The following is a 26,041-nucleotide window of genomic DNA, read 5'->3' as shown; positions in this document are numbered from 1 at the left end:
GTTCCCCTAGTGAAGTCCTACTTTTCTTGTGGCTCAGTTTAGTTTTAAGCTTATATTTGTACAGCCTGACATACAGCATGTGGCTTAGCAGAGCGTACGTCCCATCCCCCATGAGGTACAAATGACATTTTTATGAGCCAACTACTCTTAAGTGGCTGGAACAGCCAAAACCACCACACAGGCACCATTAAACAGTGGAAGCCTTGCAGACAGCAAATGGTTTGGGGTCACGGGGGCCCTGGAGCTTTGTTTGCAGTAAAACTGAGTTTTAACTTCTTATTTTTCAGAAAATGCTGGCAGGCAGGAAAGAAGCGCTCACTGGTTAAATGTTACTTCATTGTGTGTTAGGCTGATGATTAAACAGAATTGGGTAACATTTGTCAACAAACGAGAGTGAAACTTCTGCGTGAGGAAATAAAATTAAGGAATTTTCATGAATTAAACCTCTGGAAAAATAGCATGAGATGTACCTGATTTTTTTTTTTTTACTTAATATTTGTGCATTTTTTTTGAAAGTATGTCTATTACTTGAAATCCATTACAAGCATTATTCAATCTTCCATATAAATATGTTTTCCTTCCCTTTCCTCTTCCATATGTTTCACTTCTTAAACTTAAAAGTATCTTTTGATACAGAGGGCTGCAAGTTACAAACCTGCTTTAATAATTCCTGAATTTATTAAATATTGCCTTTTTCTCACACACAGACCTCTCATTCACTTACCCCTTACACCAGTGTTGATCCCCAAAGAAGCAACTGATGGAAATCTTGCAGTAAAAACTACAAAAAATGTTTTTCATAGGACAAAGCAAATATGCCAGCCATTCCTGTTTTGACTGACCAAAAAAAAAAAATCCTGGAGAGCAAACACAACATGAAATTATTGACCTTTGTGCTGCGATAGTTTCTGTAATTACTGAATAGCGGGGATGGGCTGAGGGCTAAGAAGGAGAATTTGGGGGCTGGCCTAGGCCATGAGCTAAGGTTACATATAGAGTGGCTTCAGTGGATCTGGGAACAGTAACAGAGTGTATTCCCTGGTGCACAGCTTGGCGAGTTTGGATCCTGGAATCATGAGCGGGTGCCCCTTCGCAGGGAACAACTACCCGTGAGTCCCTCATCCCTGTGTTTTGCTTCATAACCTCAGTTCAAATGGTATTTTGTTAATGTAAAATATGTAAGCTCAGAAAGGAATTAATGATTATCGACAGACAGCTGTAGTGATTGCTAAAGGAAAAGGGATTGTACAGGGACTTGTCAAGCACTTGTTATCTGATGAATTAGATGTAATGCTACCAGCTGTTACAGTGACAAGAGATATTTCAGGTGTACTGTTTTTGTCAAAAGCCTTCTTCAGTGGTTCATCTTCTCAAAACAAAGCATTGTTTCAATTTTAGATGCATCTGTTAGTAAAAAGGCAGGTATATTCATCATTATTTAACTGAATAGTTTCTATATTTACCTAATTATTTTCTTAGATTTAATTTTAACAAGCTATCTTTGGAAGATGAAAAAGAAGACAAATCACAAGAAGGGATAAATAAAGCCAGCAAAGGTGGACTTGTCTATGGAGATTACCTACAGGTAAGTTCAAGGATTTCATGTGTACTGCCCTGGTTACTCTTAAGACTTGAGCTAGGATCTGTGACTGACTCTTCTGGCAGTCACTAAGACAGGTGCTGGTCTCCACTGGGAGGGTCGGAGGTGGACTGTGGGATGACTTCTCAAACTGCAGGCAAGCTGGCTATTTTGGGAGTTTCACCTAGTTTTCACCTAAACTGTGAAGTGGTGCACCAGAAAAGTCTTTCTTTGGCCTGACAGTCACCACTTGGCAATTATTCCATGTCAGTAAGACTGTGTGCAGCTTCCCTGAATTATTGCATGGAAGCCCAGGCTGGAAAAATACATTGCAGAAATTTGGATTACAAAAATAATGAATAAAAAAAAGCCCACAACAACTAAAAAGGATTTTTAAATAAGTAAAAATAAACTGGCAAAAGTAAGAAAAAAATTTCCTTTTTTTTTTTTTTTCTTCTTTTTTTTGTGACAGCAGGAACTGAAATGGGTGGAATTACTCTCTACTTGTCAACAGAAGTCTAATTTGTTGATGTATTAGATGGAATCTTGCACATATTTCTTTTAAAGCAAGAATGATGAGATTGTGAATTTGACTCAGTAAAAAAATTAGTAATGCCAGAACTGAAATAACTAGTACAGCCTCAAATCAGAGCTCTTGTGCAGATATGTTATTGCATGATTACAGAGAGTTTAACTATTGGATCTCTGTTTTCCCTAAACAATGGCAGTATTCATATAAGATATGGAAAAATGTGCTGGATATTTTGCTTCCTCTCTCTCTCTCTTTTTTTTTTTTTTTTTTTTAATGATTAAAAATACTTTAAAAATGATTTTCTGAGCTTTACCAGTTGAAATAGTTATACCAACTTAGGCAAGATTTTTTAAAAATTAAAAAGAAGTTTGACACCTGAGACCATTTAGCCTAACTTCTCATACAACCTGGAATATGAGGCCTATATATAGATATGTTTAATATTATCCTTAAACATTAGTTCTACACAGTAGGAATACCATTACTAATAGCAGAATTAAGAGCTTTACAGAACAGTCTTATCTTTATTTTTAAGCTAAACAAAATATTGAATGCTCAAGAACTTCAGAGTGAGAAGAAAGGAAAAAAAATCCATGATGAGCATCTTTTCATTGTGACGCATCAAGGTAAGTGGTTGGGAGGAGTTCAGTGGTGGTTGACCAGTGCTTTTGCCACAGGGTGTTATTTAATGCTGAAATGTGCAATACACAATTTGTTTTCATTTTAGACACAGTCACTACAATTGCTCTGTCTTTATTTGTATTAATATTCACATATATATCCCTATATAATTTGTAAGGTTGTAATCAGCTCTGTGCCTAAGAAGCCATAAGTATAAATTTTGGATTTGGCAAGCCGAAATTTGGGTGGTTCTGTTTCTAGAGAAATTAAGGTAGTGAAATTCATCCCCGTCTGACTAATAAAGGCCGCTATAAAGTTTACTGTAGGCAAATTTTGTGTGTTGGCTTCTGCCTTCTCTGAAACTTCAGTCCAGTTTTAACCACCTAGAGGGTCTCTAGAAGCCTGCATACTTGTTAGGTGCTCCCTAACTGCTAATATCCATGTGTTTTGCAGGCACTGACCCAGTGATTTTTTCCTGTTATTGATAGGAAACATGTAGATGACATTAAAAATGTAAGCAGTTCTGGAGTTAGCTTTTACTGGAGTATCATATCTAGATTTTCTATTTTTCCCCTCTTGTAATGAACGTTCTGTATGTTAAATACCTGATGTGTTATAACATGCTTTTAAAAAAATAATCTGTTAACGTTCTTGATGCTATATTATTTCATATAACAGTTTACATAACGTATAGCACACTGGAACAGGCAATACGTTTGTGTATCAGCCTCTTTGTGTACACCAGCAGTGTAAACGTAGACTATTCATTTCTAATCAAAATGAAAGAATTTTACTTCTTCAGTGCTATGAAAAAAAACCAACAAAGTAATGTTGAAGTTAACGTTAACAATACCTTTCTCGTTGTAGCTTATGAACTTTGGTTTAAGCAGATTCTGTGGGAAATGGACTCTGTGCGAGTGATCTTTCAAAATGGCCACGTAAGTTAAGAACAAATATTAATTTTGCGAAAATTCAGCCCTCTCTTTCTCTTGGCTCCTGCCTTCCAGCCTGATATATTTGGGATTACTAAAGCAACACATGCTCTCTTATAAAAACAGCATGAAAAAACCCCAATGAAATTTGGTTGAATGGCAGTCATTTGATCTGCAAAATCTCTTTCCCTCCTGAAGTCTGCCTTTTGCATAGATCACTCTCCAAGACCAATTCCATTGGCCAAAATGCTCTCACATTCTCCTACTAGTACTGGATGACTGCTGAAACCTAACTTGGGAGTATTCTACTTCAGAATAAGCATGCTCAGAGGCAAAACTGAAAACCAGAGGGCTAGCAGGTATTTTTATGTTGAAATGTCACTTCTCCCTTTGCTCAAATTTTTGAAGTCTGCAGACTATATTCTTCCATCCAATATCTGCTATATGAAAGGAAGACTTGTATCAGTAATTATGAAATCCAACAGAAGAGCAATAATAAATGACAGTGTACAATAGTATGAGAATTTCTGAAAATTACAAGTACAACAGGGATATTTTGAACATCTCTGAACACTTAAAGCTAAATATGTCTCATCACAACAGATAACAAAGGAAAACTCCTGACCTGATATGACATGGAGGGGGTTGGTCTCTTCTCCCAAATAACAAGTGATAGGACGAGAAGAAATGGCCTCAAGTTGCACCAGGGGAGGTTTAGATTGGATATTAGGAGAAAATTCCTCACTGCAAGGGTTATCAGGCGCTGGAACAGGCTGCCCAGGGAACTGGTGGAGTCACCATCACTGGAGGTATTTAAAAGACATATAGATGAGGTTCTTAGGGACATGGCTTAGTGCCAGAGTTAGGTTATAGTTGGACTCAGTGAGCATGAGGGTCTCTTCCAACCAAAATGATTCTATGACATCCACAGAATAAGGCTGACTGCATGTAATTTGAGAAATACCTTGAATATCATCATCAGTATGTGTATATGAAGAAAATTTGAAACTAGACAAGACTGAAAGAAGGAACCTTTTTATCATAATGCCGAATTAAGATGTTATTTGTCCTCCACATTAATGACTTTGTTGACTTTTTAGTTGAACATTGTATCAAATTATAACCAATCAAAATCAGTTAAGCAGAATAATTTTTCATTATTTATTTTTGTGAAAAATGAAACTTTGCTTATAATCAGAATATAAAATGTCAATGTTAAGGTTAAGTAGACGGCAAGATGATTAAGGAAACGGTTATAATCTGTCATTTTTGTAGTTTGGCACTTCCCGCTTGTGCACCCCGGTCTTAGAGGGAAACTTGATCCCATTAAAGCTGTAGGCAAAGTGTTCGGCTTATCCAGAAGAGAACTTCTGTGTTTTCTATTTAATATTTTTTTCGTCCTGCCAGATGTAGTCATCTCTGTTTGCTAATGCACATGTCTAATTAACATCTTTTTAGACATGCTTTCCTGATGTATCTCTCAGATTATTTTGCTTCTGAACTTTTAAGTACTTTCCACACCTTCCTTCACAATAATAGAAATTATCAAATAAGTAATTATAATAGAAAACATAATATATTACATCATCTATCTTTGAAAATCATATTGTAGTAATTGGACATGATAATGGTATAAAGTATTTTGATCTAGAATTTGATTTCTTGTGGTGACTTCTATTTCAGTCAGAAATGTAGAGAAGAAAAAAAAATCCTATATATTTAGCATACTCGTAATATATCATCAGTCAGATATAAACAGATTTCAGTGTTTGAAAATTATAGGTTTGTTTTCCAGTTAAAAACAGGACTCTCTGTTCAATATGAGATTCTGTTGCTGCTGTGGATGTCATGTTGTGAAAGGACTTGGGAGCTATAGTGATGTACAACAGTTAAGAGACCTGAGATGAAGAGGCAGAATATACAGAGAACAGCATTCTGTCTGGTTACGATCTTTATTTTTTTCTACAGGTAAGAGATGAGAGGAACATGCTGAAGGTTATTACTCGAATGAACAGAATTTCAATGATTCTGAAATTACTTGTGGAACAGTTCTCAGTTTTGGAAACTATGACTGCATTGGACTTCTTTGATTTCAGGTAAATACTTACTACTCCTCCACAGTAATCCACAAGCTGATCATTCCCATCCTTAGAACTGATTGCCAATTTTGCATGTGCCCAGGCAGCATGTAATATCTGCACCATCCAGCAAGGTGAGAGCACACTCTTGAGAGGCAACTGTGACTTTAGAATGCAAGGGTCAATTCAGAAGTTGAGCCTGAGTGTGAGTCCAGCATCCTCTGCAAAGAAATACAAGTTAATTGTTGATGTTTGTGTGGTGCTGCTGACTGGCTTTAAACTAAAAAGTTGAAACAATGGAAACAGCTCACAGTTCTGTTAACAATTTATTTGAAACAGCACTGTGCAGTTGCAGCTGAGTTCCATGGCAAATCATAGAAGTGCTTGAGTGAGAGAAATGCACTCTCTGTAGATTGTCAAACAGGTATTTCAGCTGTCTTGGATTGCAGTGTTTCCTTGCTTCGTGTTTTCAGTGGGTCTGCAGTGCTGGAGGCTTCAAGTGGCTAAAGGAAACACTGCTGTCTCTTTCTCCCTGATAACTTCTGCTCTCCATTACCTGCCCAATGTGTCGCTGGGCCAGTGGGTGGCAGCTCTTCTGCCTTCTGCCCAGACTTCCTTTGGTATCCCCTGGCTTGCCTCACTCCTCCATGCTCCTTCCACTCTACTACCTTGTCTGACAGCTTCATCCCATCTGCCTTCCTGTTCTTGTTCTGCTTGTGTCCCTGACCCATCTGGCTCATTAGTTCAGTGCGATCCAGCCTCCCATCCACTCCTGCATTTTTTAGCATCCATTCCTTTCTGTCTTTTAATGATACGTAACTAAAAAACACACGAAACTACAATTTTGCTTCTCTTGGGAGTTTGAAACATCTGTATCATCTTGCATTATACTACAGCAGAGGAAATCTATGGGCTAATCATCTGTTTTGATGCATCCTTGCTTCTGCTTTTCAACAACATACTGTCATTTGATACACACAAGAACAGATCAGTGATCTGTTTCTGCCTTAGAATGTCCTGAGTTGGAAGGGACCCACAAGGATCATCAAGTCCAACTGCTGTCCCTGCATGTGACAACCCCACAGTTCATACTATGTGTCTGAGGGTGTTGTTTGATCTTCTTCTTGGGGCCTGCCAGTACCATTATCTAGCAATGTGGGATTTCACATTACTTTTACTAATAGTTTTTTTTTCAGCATGGTCACGTGATTTAACTCTGAAAGGATCCCATTACTGAATTCCTCAAACAAAACCCACCAAATGTTTCTCTGAACATTATTGTATGCATAGAAATTATTCTGCATAACAAGCCTATTTAAAATGCACTCATTTGCACTTTTATGATGTGGAAATTTTTGTAATACCTATTTGGAGTGAAGCTGCTTATTCTGTCTGGGAAGGAAATGATATGCATTAACGTTTTTTCTTGTTTGTCACACACATAATGCTGCTATTTTAAAACACAGTACAAACACAAGTGTGTGTGTGTATATCTGTGCAGGCATAAACAATATATAGCTAGAAAATGAGAATATTTTATACATACATTGTAGCTGCATTAAAATAGCTTCTTTTTTCTTAATTGCAACCATATAAAAAATGCTCAGATATCTAGCTGATATCTTCAAATGTGAAATATCTATATTTTTTGAGAGCCAGAGAACCCCATAATTGTGAAATAATATGCTACATTTTTGTATCTTATTTTCTTCTGTTCCCAAAGATACTACCTAAGCCCAGCATCAGGTTTCCAGAGCCTGCAGTTTCGCTTGCTAGAGAACAAAATTGGTGTTCCCCAAAGTCTGAGAGTCCCCTATAACAGAAGGCATTATCGTGATAACTTCAAGGGACAGGATTATGAACTACTGCTTAAATCAGAGCAAGAACCTACGCTACTGCAACTTGTGGAGGTAACAATGTCTGTCTTAGACCTTGCTTTGTTTTCCTGTTTCCCAAGAATGTCCTTCATTGGTGTCAGTGAACAATTCTTCTTCCTTGAGAGAATCAAGAGTGCTGGCAATTTTCTAGTCAGTTGTGTTTTGGATTTTTAGCAAATTTTGAATGAAAGAGAGTTAGTCATTAGTAAACCAACTGATTTTTCACAGCATTTCCTCTTGTCTGGAAAGTCCATTAAACTAGTAAATTGCACTGTGGAAACAGGAGCTAAGAATACAAATGTATTGTTTCATTTGCATTGTTTTTCATGATGCTGAACCCTTTTTAGAAGAAAACTAAAAATATTTCCACTGTTAGTGATGGCTACTACGGAATTCAAAAACAAAAGGAAAAATGACAATGCAAAATTGAAAGGAGAAAAGATGTTTAACAAATGTTTCACTTACCTTGACTGAATGACTTCATTTTAGAGTTATGAATGAGTCAGTAATTTGTTTAACTCCCTTGTCATTTTCATACACAAAATTAACATAACTTTCTGGAGAATAATGCAGTATAAACCTCAATAAAAGCATCCACTCTTATTAGTCCTATCCATTTGCCTGATGACACCTGATGCAGAATATATAAGAAATTTCTCTAGCTTTTCTTCATTGATTAAGACTTCATGCTCTTGTATCTTTCAGATGAGGAGCTAAATTAAGTGATCTCTAAAGGGAGTTGGACCATAAAGATTCCTAATTTTTTTTCCTTCCTAATTTCAGTTTCATTATGAAAAGGAAATCAAAGAGAACGCTTTGCTATCTGCCAAATAAATCTGTGTCTTGTATCATCACGTACTGTGGTGACAGACTGCTTGATCAGTATTCAGCCTGTCTGACATGATAAAAACTGGTTGCATAGATGCTTCTATATCTTCTTCCTGAGATGTATCTTTACAATTATCCTATATACCTGGAATAAGACTGTTTTTCTGTATCTATGAGGGAGCTGGTTTTAAAGATACTGCTAGAACGGACCAGCTTTTGTCTTCCAACACTGATTATTTAATCTGCAACCTGTGGGTGTGTTTGCACAGCACCATTATGCAGGTAGAAATCTTCTATGTGGATGTGCTTCCTCCAGCAATAAAAAGCTCTATGGGATATTAAACCAGAAAAATTGTACCAGTATAATTTACGTTGCTATAACATGTAATTCTAGGGTAACGTGCTTGCATTGTTAATGTTTGAACACATTGTTATTATCATTAAAGGCATGGCTGGAAAGAACTCCAGGACTCGAGGCAGAAGGATTTGATTTCTGGGGACAATTTGAAGTGAATGTTTTAAAAGGTCTAGAAGAGGAATTTGCCTTGGTGCAGGTATATAGTGTACTCTTCATCTAGCCATAAACAAAGACAGATGGCAAAATGACACCCTGACATAAATTTGACCTTTGGTGCACTCAGTTTCCCTCTCAATCTTCAGCAGCCTCTGTCTGCAAGAAGGAAATATAAGCTTGTAATCTGACACCTTAGACAGTTTAAAACATGATACATGGGTGATTTTGATTGTGAAACTAAAGAGATGGTAGCAATGTAAAGGTTGAAATAAATTTTAACTTCACCTGTAGTTGATACTTGCATCTACAGTTCACAGTAAACACAAAGTTTGGGCCCCTGAGCTGTGAGTATGGAGTGTCACTATAAACAGCCCATTTCTGTTTAACAGTATGTGGCATTTTGTTGCTACGTGATCATTTTATAATCAATTACACTGGCAAATGAGTACAAGAAAATCCCTGAATATTGTAAGGCCTGTAGCTTTAACTACATTTTTAATGGAAAAAAACACCACAGGAATTAAATTCATTTCCTGAGAATATCTGTTCAGAAAGTTGTAAACTCATCTAAACTCTTCTATTTACAACTTTCTTACCCATAGCTGTGCAAGGATACCTTCTTTTTGCCTTGAAAAAAAAAAATCAGATTTCAAACAAGGGAAGACTAAGTGCTTTTGAGGTCTCTAGACCAAAAGAAAAGTGATAAGCTGCCAGTTTGTTTGAACATTCATTCATCTGAATTGTGTTGACAACTATTTAATTGTACATTTTGTGTTGTGTTTTTTAAAGGACAGTGACTCATCAATCCTTTTTGAAAATACAGTTCTTACATTTAAGATGTAAACTTAGGGTATTTATGATGAAAATAGAAGTCACGCCATGGATCATTCAAGCGCTTTAGTTTGCCCTGTTGAATTCTAAAATAAGTTTTTGTTTTAAATATCAAAGGCCAAACCAGAATCAGAAGAAAAAGATGATTTATTATCTGAATTCCAGAAACAGAAAGATGTATTGCTCTCATTATTTGATGAAAAACGCCATGAACACCTGCTTAGTAAAGGTAGATTTTATTAATATATGTCAATATGCACTTTTTTTTTTTTATACTTATGATCACATAATAGCATTAAATTTGCAGGAGAATCAGTAAAAAATAACGACACCTGTATTTTGCAGGAGACAGACGACTGTCTTACAAAGCACTGAAGGGTGCCTTGATGATCTACTTCTACAGGTAATGTTAGAAATTATATCTTTAATGATTACTGACAGGAGGAGCAATGAAGGTTAAGGACAGCAGCACAGATTTATTTAGGTTGGAAGGGGCCTTGGAAAGTAATCTAATCCAGTCCTCCATGAAAACCCAGATTAGTTAGATTCAGCTTGAAGGTCAGATCGGGCTGTTCAGGGCTACATCTGTTTGAGTTTTGAATATTTTCAAGGATGGAGGTTACGTGGCTTCTGCAGGCAGCTGGTTTGTGTCTGACCAGATGCTGCTCCTCAGACTGAAACCAGCCAGTGCCTGGTTCACACTGTTCTACAAAGTGTTCTAGAAAGATTTAGAGTATTTTTCCAAGTATGAGGGAAAAGGCAAAGATCGAGACTTACATGGCAGGAGCATGTGTTAGGATATCTAATGACACTTCAATACTATATAAGGGAAAATATATATTAAGTCATTGTTATGCATTGGTGGAGCAATACTTTGAAAAATACAGTGCTTCATAAGAGATCTCACTGTCTTCTCTTTCATTTTTCAAGGGAGGAGCCTCGCTTTCAGGTTCCCTTTCAGCTTCTTACCTCCCTTATGGATATCGATGTGCTCATGACCAAATGGAGATGTAAGTTTCCCTTTTGGACTGTGACATTTTCTCTTTCAGATGCAACTGAACTGTTCTGTTTCACCCTCTTTTAGACAAGTCGTACCCAGAGTTTTAGAACTGAGCTTCTTTATGAATGAATTTTTCGTGTTTGTACTTCAACCAGGAGGAAAGATGAGCAGCTTCTTCTGTGATCATTACATACATAGCTATAGCTATACTTCTATGACATGCTTTAAGTTAGGTGAACAATGTCATTTCAGGGACAGGTCTATATTTGTCCAATGTTTGCCAAAACATCATCATGACAGCGCTTCATATGCAAACATTCCTTCTGCTTCTTCCATATCTAGAGATCCATAAATGAATGTATTAATTCTGTATTAGCAGAGCATAATAGTGTATAATAATTAGTGTATTCATTCTGTATTAACAATAATTTTATATTACTTGACTAAAGAGTGGCATAATTAACTCCAGCATTGCTGAAGATCTACTAGTTCTGTATCTCTGTAAAGATCTCTGTACGATCTTTAATATTTCAGTGATACACCTTGATGTTACCCTTTGGTTATAACTTAACACTGAACATATGCCCTGTCTTTTTTTTGCATTGCTAAGACAACCACGTCTGCATGGTGCACAGAATGATTGGCAGCAAGGCTGGCACTGGAGGCTCCTCAGGCTACCAATATTTGCGCTCAACAGTGAGGTAAGATTAATACGTTGCCTTCAATTAATGCAGTTTGTAGATACTCTTAATGCCAGGAGAGAGATTTCAGGCAGCTCACTGGAAGCTGAAGGGCTGTTGTTTCTCTTTTGGGACTCCAGAATTTCCTCCTGGCTGTTGTACTTTTACTTACCAGGTTGACATATATAAATACCAAGCCTTTTGGGGCAAAAAGAACTCCTTTTGATCACTGATGCAAAGTGCCAGTTATAGTTCTCAGTCAAAGGATCTAGGCATGACTGTAACAGCAATAATATTAATCCTCCATTGTTTTGTTTGTGTGCAGGCTAGTCCAAGTTAATGAGGTGATACAGGCTGGAAGTGAGTCCCTTCTACTGTCCAAGTGATGACACTTTCTTTATTCCTTAGCATGACCTCTAACTGTACAACCTAAGCTACTTCAATTTAGGTTTTAATATATTCTTGAAGCTGGTAGTAATTAACACTCTCAAGCTGTGCAGGGCAACAATCAGAAACATGTTTCCTTCTGCTGGGTGAAGCACAAAAGGAACTTAAAAGGGATGGTTGGGGTCTGAGCACAGAACTCTCTGAATGGGTAAAACTTTTTTTATATAAAGTTTGAGGATTCAGATCGTTAGACAGTTCAAGCCTTTTAGCTGCAGCTATGTCCTGACAGTCCCGAACAACACTGTGTTGTTAAATAGCACAAGGCTATTTAAAGAATCTTCTGCTAAGAGCAGCTTCTTTGAGGTTTATTTTTCAAAGAGAAACTGTATGTAGCTGGTGACTGCCATGTATGACTATGGGCAACAATTCCCATCACAAACATCATAATAGAGGGTGGAAGAGAAAGCAGACAGATTGAATTTGAAGACTAAGGTTCAATGTTGGGTTTTTTGTTCGTTTGTTTGTTTTTTCCAGCAAGGCTTCCCATTCTTCCTTAATTTCAGGTTAACATTCTTCCTAAATTATGCTTTGTATCTACCACAACAATGGAGGTCAGGAGATCATAGCCTACATACTCTGCATTTTCAGAAGAAAGATGTGACTACGACAACCATATTTCCTTTTTACATCTGAACTCCTAAAGCCTAGAAACAGTTAGTATTGGATTTTTGCTCTGGAGTATTCAGGAGGAGAGTTAGTGCAGAAACCTTATTAAAGAAATAAAAGAGATTGAATGATTCCTGAGGATTTTGAAATTATGTCCTTCTATGCTGTTATCACAATATTAATTGTTCTAATTGTCTTTTCCAGTGACAGATACAAGGTGTTTGTGGATTTGTTCAATCTTTCAACATTTCTAGTGCCCAGACACTGGATACCAAAGATGAATCCAACCATTCACAAATTCCTTTACACAGCGGAATACTGTGACAGCTCCTATTTTAGCAGCGATGACTCTGACTAGCCTGCCTTTGTAGACTGGTTGCTGCAAAGAACTTCAGGACTTTCACCTTGAGTGGTGCTGCCCGTCAAATACAACAGCTGCTCTCATGGAGGGTGGGTGTGTAAATATCTATTTATGTATGACAGCTATGTGAATAGAATGATTGGCTTATAGAAGAAACTTAATTGTAGAAAAAAATCGTCTGTATTAAGTTAGCCTACCCTAAGACTGAAATGATACCCTAATTCAACTCAATGACCAAATTAACTTTCAGTTGGCTTCTTAAAAGCTACACCTAGAGAAGATTGCTCATAATTATCATTAACAGGTCTTATTTGTACATATTTTTATATTTGTTTGTGTAATGGCAACTTCTAGTTGAAGATGTAATTAGTCTCATTGTTTTCAGAAGAATATTAGTTTCTGAGCTCCAGTGGAATTTCAAAATGAATTTTGGGTTAAAAGTTTAGAAAGTTAGATTTGAAAAAGTCCTGAATCCATAGAAACCAAAGCTTGAACTTTTACATACATCAAGAATCATGTTGCTATATATTACATGTGAATGTAAATCCCTTCTGTAGAAATACTTACTGTTAAGAACAGCAGATATAAATAAGTACTTACTTTGCACTTCAAATAAAGCAGCATTAAAGCTCATCGTTTGTTAAGTCTTCTTCTAAAGCAAGCATAAATTCCAAACAACAATACAACAGGCATTTACAGTGATTTTTTATTAAAAATTTCATTGAAATAGGGATAAAATGGATATATGATAAAAGCAAGGCAAATTTGGCCATAGAATATTGATAAAGCTGTGTTGTCTTCTTATTGATAGACTCTTGTCTTTTTAAATGCTTCCCTTGGAAATACACTGTAGGCCTTAATTTCTGGTGAGTTGTTCTTTATCTTAGCACTTTAGGTACTAATACTTAGTAGTACCACCTCAAAACCACTGGTGGAACGTCAGTTTTTGATACTACTATAACAACATTACTCTCAACAATGTCAATTAGGACCTTTGGCTATTTTTTTCCAGTTGCGGAGGAGTGCTATTGTTGTTTGTAAACTGCTAAGGGAAGGCCATACTACAGAAGACTGTAAGACTACAGAAGACTTCCCCTCTTGTTAATCTGAAGTTTTCAGCCAGTAAATTCAGTAAGTAGCAGAACATGAAATAGCGAGAACATAGCACTTGGTCTTCCTTTAATTTAAAATATTAACACTTAGAAGCAGAAGGACTAAAATTATAATACTTACAATAGACTATTATGATTGCATTTGTCATAAAAAGATAATAATGTGGTGATCTATTGACAAGGTACAGTAACTGAATGCAAAAAACTACAGAATTGCTTCAATACTTTTCATAGTAGTGCTTTAGAAAGGACACAGGTAAAGCATTCAAGATGAAAGACTCAAAGCATTTTGGAATTACATGTTTGGTTGTGAATCTTAATTACATTTGCCTCTAAACACAATTTTACAGGTCAACAGGGCCTTTTGATTGCCAGCAAGTCCCACCTATATTAATTCAATTAATGTATGGAAATTTAACATCCACTCTATTTGCAGTATTGTATAACTGCTGATTTTCTAAAGGTGCTCAATATATATTAACAAACCCCACCCTCACCATTTTTTTCTATAATAAATAAGGTTTTTAATTTCTGCTTTGCACTGGCTTCACTTATTTATGAAGTAGAGAAGAGAGGAGGCATGGACCTGACAGAGCTCTCAAAGCACGGAAAGGCTGATTTGAAAACACATACATCCTCCCAGGACAAAGGATGTTAAACCACTAGAACTGCCTCAGTTTGTCTCAAATACAGTTACTCCTTTTCTATCCATCTAATAAATATTTCAGGCACTCTGCAAAACACACTCCCAGCTCTGAAGAGCTCTGAAGTTGTATTTACCCGATGAAGGTCTGAAGACTGAAAGTGAAGGACTGTGGCACTTCAGAGACAGTGGATACTCAGGAAACAACTTTGACTCCCCATTTCCCTCTTCTACTATTCTAGATGTAGAGAAAAAGTAGGATTTCACAAAAAGGAGGCAAAATGTGTTTGTCAAAGGTGCTAGAAAAGCCAAGAGAGGAATCAAAGCAAAACAGAGAGAATATATTCTTCTACCTGCCCTTCCTTCCTAGCCAATAAAAGCAGACCTAATCATGGTTCTTCTTATATTCACAGCATTTTGATTATATTCTGTCATACTATTGATTATTTCATCCAATTCCTTATTTTTCATCACTCCTTTCCTTTTCCTTTTTTTTTTTTAATGGAGTAATATTCAACACTTGGATAGACTTCACATTCACAGTTTTAGTCCATCTTTGTAACGTCTTTTTGTGTACTCTGCAGTTGATTCAGAGTCTTCTGATTCCATGAGAGCTTTGATATGCATCGCACATTCCAAACAAAACCACATTTAAAAATTCCCACCAACTCAATCCTGTACTGCTTAAAAGCAGGAATTGCCCTTACAGTCCTTTCTTATTTTAGAAAATGTTGAAGTAAATCTTCACATAAAGTGTGTGTCAAACTATTATCCAAATGTTAATCAGTCTTGGGTCAGTAAGTGTCAAACAAATACCGATGAAACTGTATCTGCTATACCTACAAATCAAACAGAAAAAAATAATTAATAAATACTGGAAGTGGACACCTGCCAGAAGTAAGTTCCTAGAATTCACATTCATAGAATGGCCTCTCTCCTCCATGCCATGACAGCAGGTGAACTGCTGGTGGTTGGGGTATGGAATCAGCTGCAACCTTTCTATTTCTTTATTGCCTCACACCATTTTACCTGTGCTTTACAATCCTGCCTCCCCTGCTTTCATGTTCAAAACTTTAGATCCTTTTTGAAGATACAGCATTGGTCCAATCTGGTGCTGAAAAGCAACCTAAACCTTAATATACTCTTACCTTTTAATCATATTCCTTAGCAATGGATAGATGACACGAAGCTATGCAGCTCTGAAAGCTCGGCAAGAGACCAGTAGTCACAAATCCCATTACAAGATGCATTTTGGCACACAGACAGACACAGGGCAAACTGGGCTTTTATTCATGCTGAGTTCTTTTTGCACTGGTGTGCTCATTGCAGCACTAAAAGCGAAGTCTGACTACAGCCTGTGTAGGTATCAAAGGGTGATGACTCATACCCTCAAAAGTGTTGTCAGAGCACATCTAAATCAGAAGACATCTGTGAGGGAAACAGCAACTACTGGCCTTTCCTGGATTCTTCTTGTGGGACACACTACAGAAAATGTGAAGGATCCTGTTTTATTAAAAGAATGGATTTTGAAAATAACACAGCTGTTCTTCCAGACTACTTCTACAATTAATTTACTTTAATTATCACTACTTCTAAATTTATCTTCTCAAACAGTTTGTTTAGATGACAACAACGAGAACAAAAACTTCAGCTACATGGGAAAGCTGTGATTGGATACATTGTCCTGATCTTCACTGAGTGTAGGGAAACTGAATATTATTGATTTTTATCTGCAGATGATTTATAACATCTAACACCTTTTACAATTACTGCAAGAGCTACTGCGAAACATCCATGGAAGGGAAAAGCCAACAGAGGACCTACAGTGTTAATCTAACAGACAAAAACTCAGTGGACACACACCACTCACTATCTAGCTGTCCAATCCCAGCAATTTGGCTCAGCAATCTTTGCTGGTAAACAGGAACTTCACCTGCCTTACCTCCATATTCAGTAACTCAGAAGAAACTGGGTACTTAACGCTACAAAATGCCCTCAAACACCAAGAAAAGTCTCATGCTAACGGTAATAGGGTGGGAGAGAGAGCTAGCACTGAAAGTATATACCTGTATCCCACAAGAAAAGTCACAAGCAGGGTACACAATTCCCAAGCATGGCCAAATCCACTTTCCACCTTCGTTTGCTAAATTAGGCCCAGAGATAATTGCACCCAACAGAAAAGGACAGCAGCTGTTTACCTGCACTTGAGTATAGTGATGGCACTAATCTAGAACTGTGACACATAACCGTATACTTTACAGTGCCATTACCTCCACATGGTGAGGTACAAGAGCACTTTATTTGTTATGCCTTATATGGCTCTACCTTTGTATGGTGTTTTTCAGTTATTCAACTATATGTCCTGGTGAACTAGCAACTGCCACATGTATTTTTCCACCTGGACTCATCTAACCTCTTTCAAAACACTGCAATGATTCATATTCCCTTTCTGAGGATCCCATTATATTGCTTTACTTATATGGAGGAACAGATCCCAGCATATGGGCTTTAACACTTGAGTTATTTTTGTCAGACTCACCACAGACGTTGCTCCCTATCTTAACACGAACATAGCCATCTATTCCCCACGCAGGCCCCCAAGAGTTCTGTACAATCCAGTAAGGGATACTACCTGGAAGAGACATTTTCATAAACAACAGACAACATGAAATGTGGGAATCATAAAAAACTTCTAACACTCTACACAGATAATTACCATTTTAATATCTCATAGTTTCTGATGGTTTGATGATATAGTACAGTGAAGCCTACTGCTGTTCACGAAGAGAACAGAGCTAATAGTCCAGTGTTGAACAGACTGGATACATCCTCTGCCGGTGTAAAGCCGTATTTGTGGCTGTGTCCCACAGAACTGAAGAAGCACAGGCACAAAGAGTTTTCCTCCTGATATCAGAGAGCATTTCCAGAACTGATGTGACACCAAACCAAACAGCTCTCAATAGAACATCCAGATCTGGATTTTAGTCACTTGCCCCACAGGAAATAAGTTTCAAGTAAGAGAAAAAACATGTTAAAGTTCAGTTGATGGAAACATACCTGTTCTGTCAAAACCAGTGATGAGAACAGCATGATTTGCTCTTCCACTGGAGCAGTGATACTGTATGATCCCCCCAAGATAATCCTGCCAGCTGACTGCATCTACTGTTACGGCCAAAGGACCCCAGTTAACGAGCATCCTCATCATTTCTTCTTCCTGGCCGCTGCGAAAGGAGTCAGTGATAAGGCAAAGTGACTTATGTTAGCACGCTAAAGCAACTGAAGAGGTGGTAATCTACTTGTTACACATAATTTAAAAATCAAATAACTAAACTGCTTCTTCTAAGTTCTACACACCACATAACATACGTCAATAAATACGTATTTTATATACTACAACACAGTAATACAAATATAGGACATGCAGACTATGGGAAAGGTGTAGACCCAAATATGCAATGCTATCAAAAAGAAGCAGGTTTCTGGGTCAAGTCAGTGGGCAATGGTAAGCACTATGCACCTTTTATCCATCACTCAATTAAAAACCAGCTTTGGACAAAACATTAGTCTGTATTATTATTTCCTATTAGTTCTTGCAACATGCAGAAGTACCTTTGATATCATACATAATAATGGACTAAAATATGTGTCTCAAACTTATCAAACACAGGACATTACACTATCAGACATCACCATTAGCATCCTCATAGAGTTTTACTTATTATTGGAACAGGAAATCTTTATCACTGCATGGTATGTGTAATGACTAAACTTGGCAAATACAGACTAGCAAAGATGTAATTGATCTAAGTTACTTCTATCTGGCAGTAATTCAATTCCTACTCAAAATTAAATTTCTTGTCTTGAAGTTCAGCTTATTGTACTGATAAAAATTAGGAACAAACTTTCTTGGTACAGAAATCTTAAAAACTATCAATTAGTTGTCTTTACAAAATACAGCTGACAACACTGTTTGCTAAGTCATGGACTGGAAGAGGATGTGGGCGGGTATGTAAATGGATGAATACTGAAGTAACTAAACAGTTTCTAAAATTTTTGACAAATTCCAGTTACTATTGGTAGGATTTACCTTTTCTGATACTTAAGCAATGTAATATTCACCTAGCATACATTTAAAGTGGTAACTGACTCAATATTCTACTTTAAACACAGCCAACTGAAAACATCTAATTTCAAAACACTGACTTAAGCTTTCTAATTTGAACAAGGTTAGTGGTGGCTGTGATGAGTGGATTTACTGTGGCAATTCATAACCCAAAAAAGTGTTATGTATTAATGCAGTGAGCAGTTACAACACTGACGCAATCAACCTCATGACCTTTGGCTGATCAATGCACTATTGGCTCCTGCTCATGCCACAGTCAGCGAAAACAGAAGGAAAGGTACAGCAAATAAAAAGAATCAATAGCAGCTACCTGAAGTCATATGCAGCAAATCCTGTTATTGAAACTCCAAAATCTGAGTGACCAAAATAATGGCACAGTCCTGTCTGAGCTTTAAAAGCATATTCGGAATCTCTCACGAGTTTTACTTTTGTCTGCAAGAAGATAAATCAATGAGAATTTAATGCATTTGACTTTAACACTATGCAGATCAAAGCACATTGAAAATGACCACAGAACTCACTCGAAATTCAGTGTGTTCTTGGTGAGACTAGATATAACAATTTCCTGTTGGGAAATAAGATATATACTATCTCTAGTTTCTTTTTTTGCAGAGAAAGTTCCAGAAGGGATTCAGAAATCTTTAAATAATGAAAAAAATGTAAAGGTATCTCTGGTTTAAACTAACCTCATAAGCAATTTCATAGATTTCAAGACACAGAGACTATGCATTCATTTAATGAATGACTACTCATTCCCTTCAAATGACATCCACACACAAAATTATCCCTTCCCTGAGACAGCTGAAGAACCACAAATATCCCTGGAACAGGTATATAAAACACTGAAATTCAGTCCAATTCTGCTATTAGCATCAAATCCTCATGCTAGTGTAAAAAGTATTATAATGGCTGACACAGTTCAAAGTCCAGCTATAAAGCTATTGCGTCAACCTTTTATACTTTCCTTGTCTTCTGCAGAGCGGTTTGCTTGTGACAGTGTCTCCTCCAGTCTAATTCATTTGGAGTCCCTCTGTTGTCAAACAAGACAGAATTTTGCTTCAGAGGACTCCAGATGAATATCCTCTGTCTTTCTTGAAACGCAAAGTTAAGCAAGTTATCTAGACTGTTATTAGCTGGGGTTATATGAATCTTTAAGGGTAGAATTACAGAGTTTTTTAAAAAGGACAATCAGCTTTTTTTCAAAACTTCAGAAAACTATGGAACTATTTTTATATTATTGCAACTCAAACCATTGTCCTAGATATTGAAAGATATTAAAATGTTTCTGCTTACATATATTATTAACACACATTTTGCATTTTTCATGAATGAAATGTGTTAGCTACAACTAAAGTAGAAATTATATCTGCATTTTCATTGTTTCAGGTGGCAAGCGAAACAAAGTCAATTTCATCCTGAGGTTCTTCACGCTCCTGCATGATTTTACAGGGTTTGCAACAAAAACCAGTGACATTTGAAGGCAGAAAAATCTCAACACCTCTCCTTTTCCCCAGATACTGGTGACTAAACTGGACACTCAAATCCACAAAACAACGCATGGATAAATGGATCTTTCTCGACTGGTACAGTATGTCTGCAGTTCCAACTGGCATCAGTGGAAATACTGTAGCTTTCAAGGAACATTATTTTCAATCCCTGCAGACTGATTTTTTACATTCGCAAGAACATATAGAGACTGTAAAACTCCAATCAAGTTTCTGTTCTGCTTGAAAAAACTGTCTCTTGATTCCAGACTAAGTACGCATACATATATATACACACACAATGTATATGAATATATACATACATGTACACACATACATTTAAAAAAATAAAATCAGATGAGCTGTACACTCATCTTCCCCACCACTTTTTCCCAGTAAAAAAGAATTTCAATATGAAAGTTAAGGAAGGGTTTAAGATTTATGAAAAGTTTCAAACCTGGTTCAGCCAGCTCAAAGCACTAACAGTGGATCCTCCACTGCAGCCATAATTATTGTATGAGCAGTCAATAACCTGCTGCACGCTGAGCTCTTCCAGATTATGTCCTTTAATTGCATAGGCAGACTCTATACCACCCACAACGCTGAAAGCCCAGCAGCCTCCACACTGGTACAAAGAGAAGGGAAACAGGAGAAAGAAAAAGTCAGCTTTGTTTCTGAAGCCCAACAGGAAGAGTCAAAAGGGTCTTCTAATGATCTTACTTTACTACATCATCCTTGAACTTCATTTTTAAGGTAATAATACAGAAATTTATTCAGCGATTTAAAATATTGAACTCCTTTCCCCGCCTTGTACTGCTCACTGAAAGCTAGAAATGCATTATAGGTGTCTTATTTTAAGGATTCCTTCCTGACTCATTTTTGCCTTTTAATATAGGCCTGAGGATGCTTTTTCTGTGAGATACCTGTTTTCTTAAAGAAGGATTTGAGGATGAAATTATTTTTTAACCACATTAGTAAGTTTTTGAAAAGGAGGCACTTACGGAGAGTCTACAACTTCCTATAGTCTGAAAAATTTTATAGAAACATATCTGATTACAGATTAAGAAACAGTAAACTGAAATTAAACATAATAGAAAAATTCTTAGACAGTAACAGAATCTGTACTCCAGTTCTAGGCTCTTTAAACTGTGGCATTTAAAATGGGAAGTGGAATTCATTCCTAGGCAAGGTCCACATTATACTATGTGAAGTGCAGAAAACCACTTGGGATTTAACAGCTTATTTGTTTCTTACCAGTGGCCATAACAACCTTGAGATAAACTGTAATCATGTGGGGTCTGGTTCTCTTTCTATCATGAACGCATCCCCTGAGCTGTTCGATGACAAAGATATGGGTGTTGACCAGCCAAGAGCATTCAGTCATGAGAGAAAACAACAGCAAAGGATCTACAGTCATCCAGGTGAAATGGGGGGATGAGGTCAAGTATTGAACTTACCTCAGTCTCTTCATGAAAATATAAACTACACATGATGCAAAATATTTCCAGATTTAGTTAACTAGATCAAAAAATATATATTACGCATGGTTTATACTTGCACAACTTCTAAATGCACAACTTTCACATCTCATGGTTTTAAGTTTAATCTTGCTTTGCATAAAATGCTCCATGACTTCGTATATGTTCAACTGTCCATACTTGTGCCAGCGCTCCAAGAAACCTTGGTGCAGTGCTGGTCCCTTCCAAAACCTTCACTGTGCTCTACAACGTACCTGCTGGAACTGCCTCTGAGCAGTAGTGCTTGAGAACCATGAAAGGAAAACACCAGTACTTACTGTTTGCTGATTTCTCACTTCTGCAATTACTTTCTTGTCCCTCCAGTCAAACTTCTTTGGCAAAGGTTTTTCCTCTCCCTTTGGCACTTTTAAGTATCTGGGAAGTTTGTGAGGTATGCTTCTTAAGTAAATAGCTAAACACAGAATACAAACATCTATAAATCCACTAACTTAAAAAAAACCCCACAAACAACTGTTTTACTAGAAGCCATAGAGGTAACTTTGGTCTGTAGTTATGATCATGAGATTACATCTCATTCTCAAATCCACAGAAAATCCATGTATTTTAAAATTATAATTACAGTCCAGAATGAATATAAATATTCCTACAGTTCTAGAAAGAACAAAAATATTCTATGAAGGGAATGTGGGTACAAAGCATGGAGATTTATTACTACTGATCAGTAACCACTCCAAAAAACAAGCTTGGGGTTTGTTTTTGGTTTGTTTGGGTTTTTTTTTGGTTGTTGTTGTTTTGTGTTTGGTTTTGTTTTCCTTTTTTTTTTTTTTTTTTTTTTCCAGAACACTTTACTTACTTACTTTATTTTACTCAAGTAAAGAGGGAAAAATAAGAGAATTATGTAAAGAACCTGAAACACATGCAATTGCTAGTTTTTCACTAAAGTAAAGGTTGCTTAATTATTTAAAGCCAAAAAAAGATGTGAAATACCCCAATGAACAGAACGTATAACAGTAGACTTGAACAGCAAGAAGGGAAAATTAGGTTAGGTACCAGACAAATTTTCTTGGTAAAAAAAACAAACTGTGTCATATTGCTCCTGCAAGTCATAGAATTGTTTGGGATGTAGTCAATTTTGTTTTGGGGTAGAGAACAGAGACTTAAGAGCACTCAAGAACCTTGTGTATTTTCCAATTTCAGAACTGTTGCAACTGAAGAAGGCTTTAAGGCCCAGTGAGAACAAAGAAGGAAATAAGGAAAGCAGGAAAGAGGAAAAGTCTGTATACTAAATCATATTCAGCCTCTGAGCAATTCAACCTCACGAACTAGAGCAACATAGAGAAGATTGTTGTAGCCTTCAGAAGTACTTACAGTTTGGTACCAGGCATTGTAAACTAGCTGACTATCAGCACTGGAAGAATCTGTAAATATGAAAGACACAAGGTTCTGGGAAATAATAGGAAAAATAACAGAAAAGGCATTAGCAGCAGCCAGAAAACATACCTTTGAACTCTTCAGGAAATAGGTGAGAAAACTGGTTTATTCCATAGAAAGCAGTCATATTATCTTTTGAAGATGAATTCAGTAATCTAATTCTTTTAGTGCTTTCCTGAAGGAAAGAAATATTGTGGATATTATTAAGTTAGCAGTAGTGACAAATAATACGAGCAGAAAAAGCAGAGGTTAGCAGCAGTAAACATGAACTTATATAAAAGACATCTCTTAATTTCTTCACCTCAGATTAATTGTGGATTCCTATCAAACCAATAGGAAAGGCATTAGACTAATTTCACCTCCAAGAAACATTTGTTAAGTGCATAGTGGGTAAAAAAAAAGAGACAGACAAAACAGGCAAGCTGAGAACAAACTGTGTCACTCATGTGATGTGCTTTGACAGCAAAACAAACCTTGTGGTTCAGAGATATGTAAAAATGACTTCCGATAAGAGTTAACTCAGTTTTGCTTTATGTCCTTACAAAGCAAAAGAACAATGTTATGGCTTAAGGACACTAAAAAACTCACACTTTAAGCTATCAGGACTCGCGGCGCGGTCCCTCAGCCTCGGGCAGCCCCCGCTGCCCGGCGAGCCCGACACCCGGCCGGCCCCGCAGGCTCCCCCCCGGCACGGCGGGGACAGGGGTTCGCCGCCCTGCCCGATTGCTGCCTCTCGCCCCGCTTCCCCGGGAAGACTCTGACAGCAGCGCCGCGCAGCCGGGACGTGGGGCCGCCACCCCACCGCGCCGAGCCGAGCATCGGGGACACGACTGGGGACGCCGCCTCGGCGCGAGGCTGACACCTGGCGTCAGAAACGGGGAAGAAGAGAAAAGCGACTGCACCCCAGGGCCGAGAAAAGGAAACAGCGAAGGATGCCGGAGCGGGTTTCGGTACTCGGGGCCGAAGCCGCCCCACCTTCCTCCGCCTCTGTCCCTCCAGTCGCCCGGCCAGCAGGGACAGAGCGCCGCCCGCCACCCCTCCTCCTCCGCTGGCGCCGCAGGGCCCGCTGTGCAGCGCGGGTGACGAGTGTAAGTGCGGGCAGGGGCACCTACCCGTAGGGCCGCCGCTGCCGCTCCTCCTTCTCGGCTGCCTGCGTCCCACGCCGGGCGGCCCGGCCCGCCGCCCTCCTCCCCAAGCCGGGTGCCTGCAGGCGCCAGGAGGGTGGCGCTGCCCGCCCGCAGCAGGCAGCAGAGAAGCACCAGCACCAACATCTCCATCAGTCGCCCGGGGACAGCGACCGGCCGCGCCGCAGCCGCGCAGCAGAGCTCCCAGCAGGTTCCCAACGGCCTCCGCCCCTCCCCTGGCCGCCATATCATACCGGGGTGGGGCCTGGAGGCCGCACCCCCAGGCTGCGGAGCTCTCTCCAGTCTCCCGCTTCCTCCTCCAGCGGGTCTGGGGTTGGTACTTCGCTGGGCTGCCCCGCCTTGCGGGGCACGAAATGGTGGCGGCCCGCCCCAGGACCTGGGAGTGCTGTGGCCGGCCGGTGAGCTGGGGGCCTCCGCTTCCTCCAGGTGTCCTGCTGCCGGTTTTGGGGTGTTTTGGGGTGCCCGGCAGCCCTTGGAAAAAGCCCGTGTTTAGGCAGTGTGTCTCGGTGCGGGAGATGCGCCGCGGAGCTGTAAACGAGGGGATAAGAGGTGCTGAACGTTCAGTTGACTGCGAGGTTAAAAGTTAATGCCAGGCTTTCCCCGAGAGGAAGGGTTGTTGGTACCTACAAACTTGGCAGCGAGTAGGAGAGAGGAGGTGCAGCTGCTTCCTTCAGGCGGCAGAAACAGAGTTGTTGGGGTGTGGCACGGGGAGGCTTTGGTGGGCAGAGAAGAGAAGAGCCTTCCTGAGCTGCACAGCCATATCTGCAGCCTCTGGTGTCCAGTCTGGTTAAGTTATGCTGGAAGAAAATGTTTGGAAGAAAACTGTATGTGCTCATGTAGGCCATTTGTTGCCTTAAAGACTAGTCATGTGCTGATACTCGAGCAAGCAGGTTAGTGTTTGGCATCTAAAATTTACATTATGCAGGCCCAAGTTAATAATCCTTTTTGTTTATATCCTTAGACAGGTGTTTTTACACACTTGATGTTTATAAGTAGAACATTTGTATATGTAAACCTCTTGTATGTTCACTTTTCTCTGTTGAGTTTCCCCCCTGCCAACTTGTTTACCGTAATGTGGAAGCCCAGGTGTCGCATCCCACAGCACCAGCAGCAAAGCTTGCAGTGCTGTGTTTGGGGAACACGAGGTATTCCTCACACTGAAGTCTAAAGTTACCGGGTGTGAAGTTTTGCTGCCGTTGCTGTGTTTTGTAACAGCAAACTTTGTGTCGGAGCACGCGCTTCCTTAAAGGCGAGGTGCAAAATCATGCCAATGCAAGTCTTTTTTTTTTTGGTGACATGTAGCATTTTATCTGCTAATATGAGTTTGAAAGAGAAATTATACTTTATGAACCACAAGAAATCCATGTATTTTTCATTTTTAGTTCGGTAGGTACATGCAAAGCTGGCAAGTAAAAGACAAAGGATGAAACTACTGGCTGAGAGGTGTGGAGGGTGGGTCAGAGTAGCCCCACAGGTGGGCTCTGGCAGGGTGAGCTGTGCCCCTCTCTGTCCTTTCAGCCCCTGTTCAAGTGCCTGGGTTTGCTGACTTCTGAGAACTGGCTATTTCGTAGTGTTTGGTAACTCCTGTTTGGGGAGGGAGGGTCAGGTACCTTCAGCAGTTGAGTGCTTGACTGATGTCTGGCATCTCCCCACTGGTGACTGGAGAAGGATTTAAGTAACTTTTAGCAGCAGCACTACAGAGTCCTCTGCATTACATAAGCATTTAAAACTCAACCTCT

General features: G+C 38.7%; 2 protein-coding genes across 3 annotated transcripts; one reads left to right on the top strand and one right to left on the bottom strand.

Moving 5' to 3' along the window:
* The first annotated feature begins 960 nt into the window (after positions 1–960).
* On the top strand, positions 961–14,530 carry TDO2 (tryptophan 2,3-dioxygenase). Of its 2 annotated transcripts, XR_272357.4 has the most exons (13): positions 961–1,109; positions 1,480–1,585; positions 2,647–2,737; positions 3,600–3,670; positions 5,633–5,760; positions 7,466–7,652; positions 8,894–9,001; positions 9,910–10,021; positions 10,138–10,195; positions 10,723–10,802; positions 11,403–11,493; positions 12,730–12,975; positions 13,899–14,530. XR_272357.4 is itself a non-coding variant. In XM_005509558.3 (12 exons), exons 1-12 carry the CDS (start codon positions 1,075–1,077, stop codon positions 12,881–12,883), a joined length of 1,221 nt encoding a protein of 406 aa, XP_005509615.1. In that variant the 5' UTR covers positions 961–1,074; the 3' UTR covers positions 12,884–13,519. The 2 variants fall into 2 exon arrangements, 1 of the variants encoding a protein (XP_005509615.1); XM_005509558.3 differs by lacking the exon at positions 13,899–14,530 and having other exon boundaries at positions 12,730–13,519.
* Positions 13,579–24,789, bottom strand: CTSO (cathepsin O). The gene is made up of 8 exons (XM_065061471.1): positions 24,270–24,789; positions 23,227–23,332; positions 22,044–22,177; positions 20,706–20,873; positions 19,075–19,196; positions 17,699–17,862; positions 17,181–17,273; positions 13,579–15,480 (listed from the first exon to the last, which is right to left on the bottom strand). Exons 1-8 carry the CDS (start codon positions 24,531–24,533, stop codon positions 15,446–15,448), a joined length of 1,086 nt encoding a protein of 361 aa, XP_064917543.1. The 5' UTR covers positions 24,534–24,789; the 3' UTR covers positions 13,579–15,445.
* Positions 24,790–26,041: the final 1,252 nt, after the last annotated feature.

Source organism: Columba livia, chromosome 4, assembly GCF_036013475.1.
Source record: "Columba livia isolate bColLiv1 breed racing homer chromosome 4, bColLiv1.pat.W.v2, whole genome shotgun sequence".
NCBI lineage: Eukaryota > Metazoa > Chordata > Aves > Columbiformes > Columbidae > Columba > Columba livia.
This window is presented reverse-complemented; position numbering and strand designations above follow the sequence as displayed.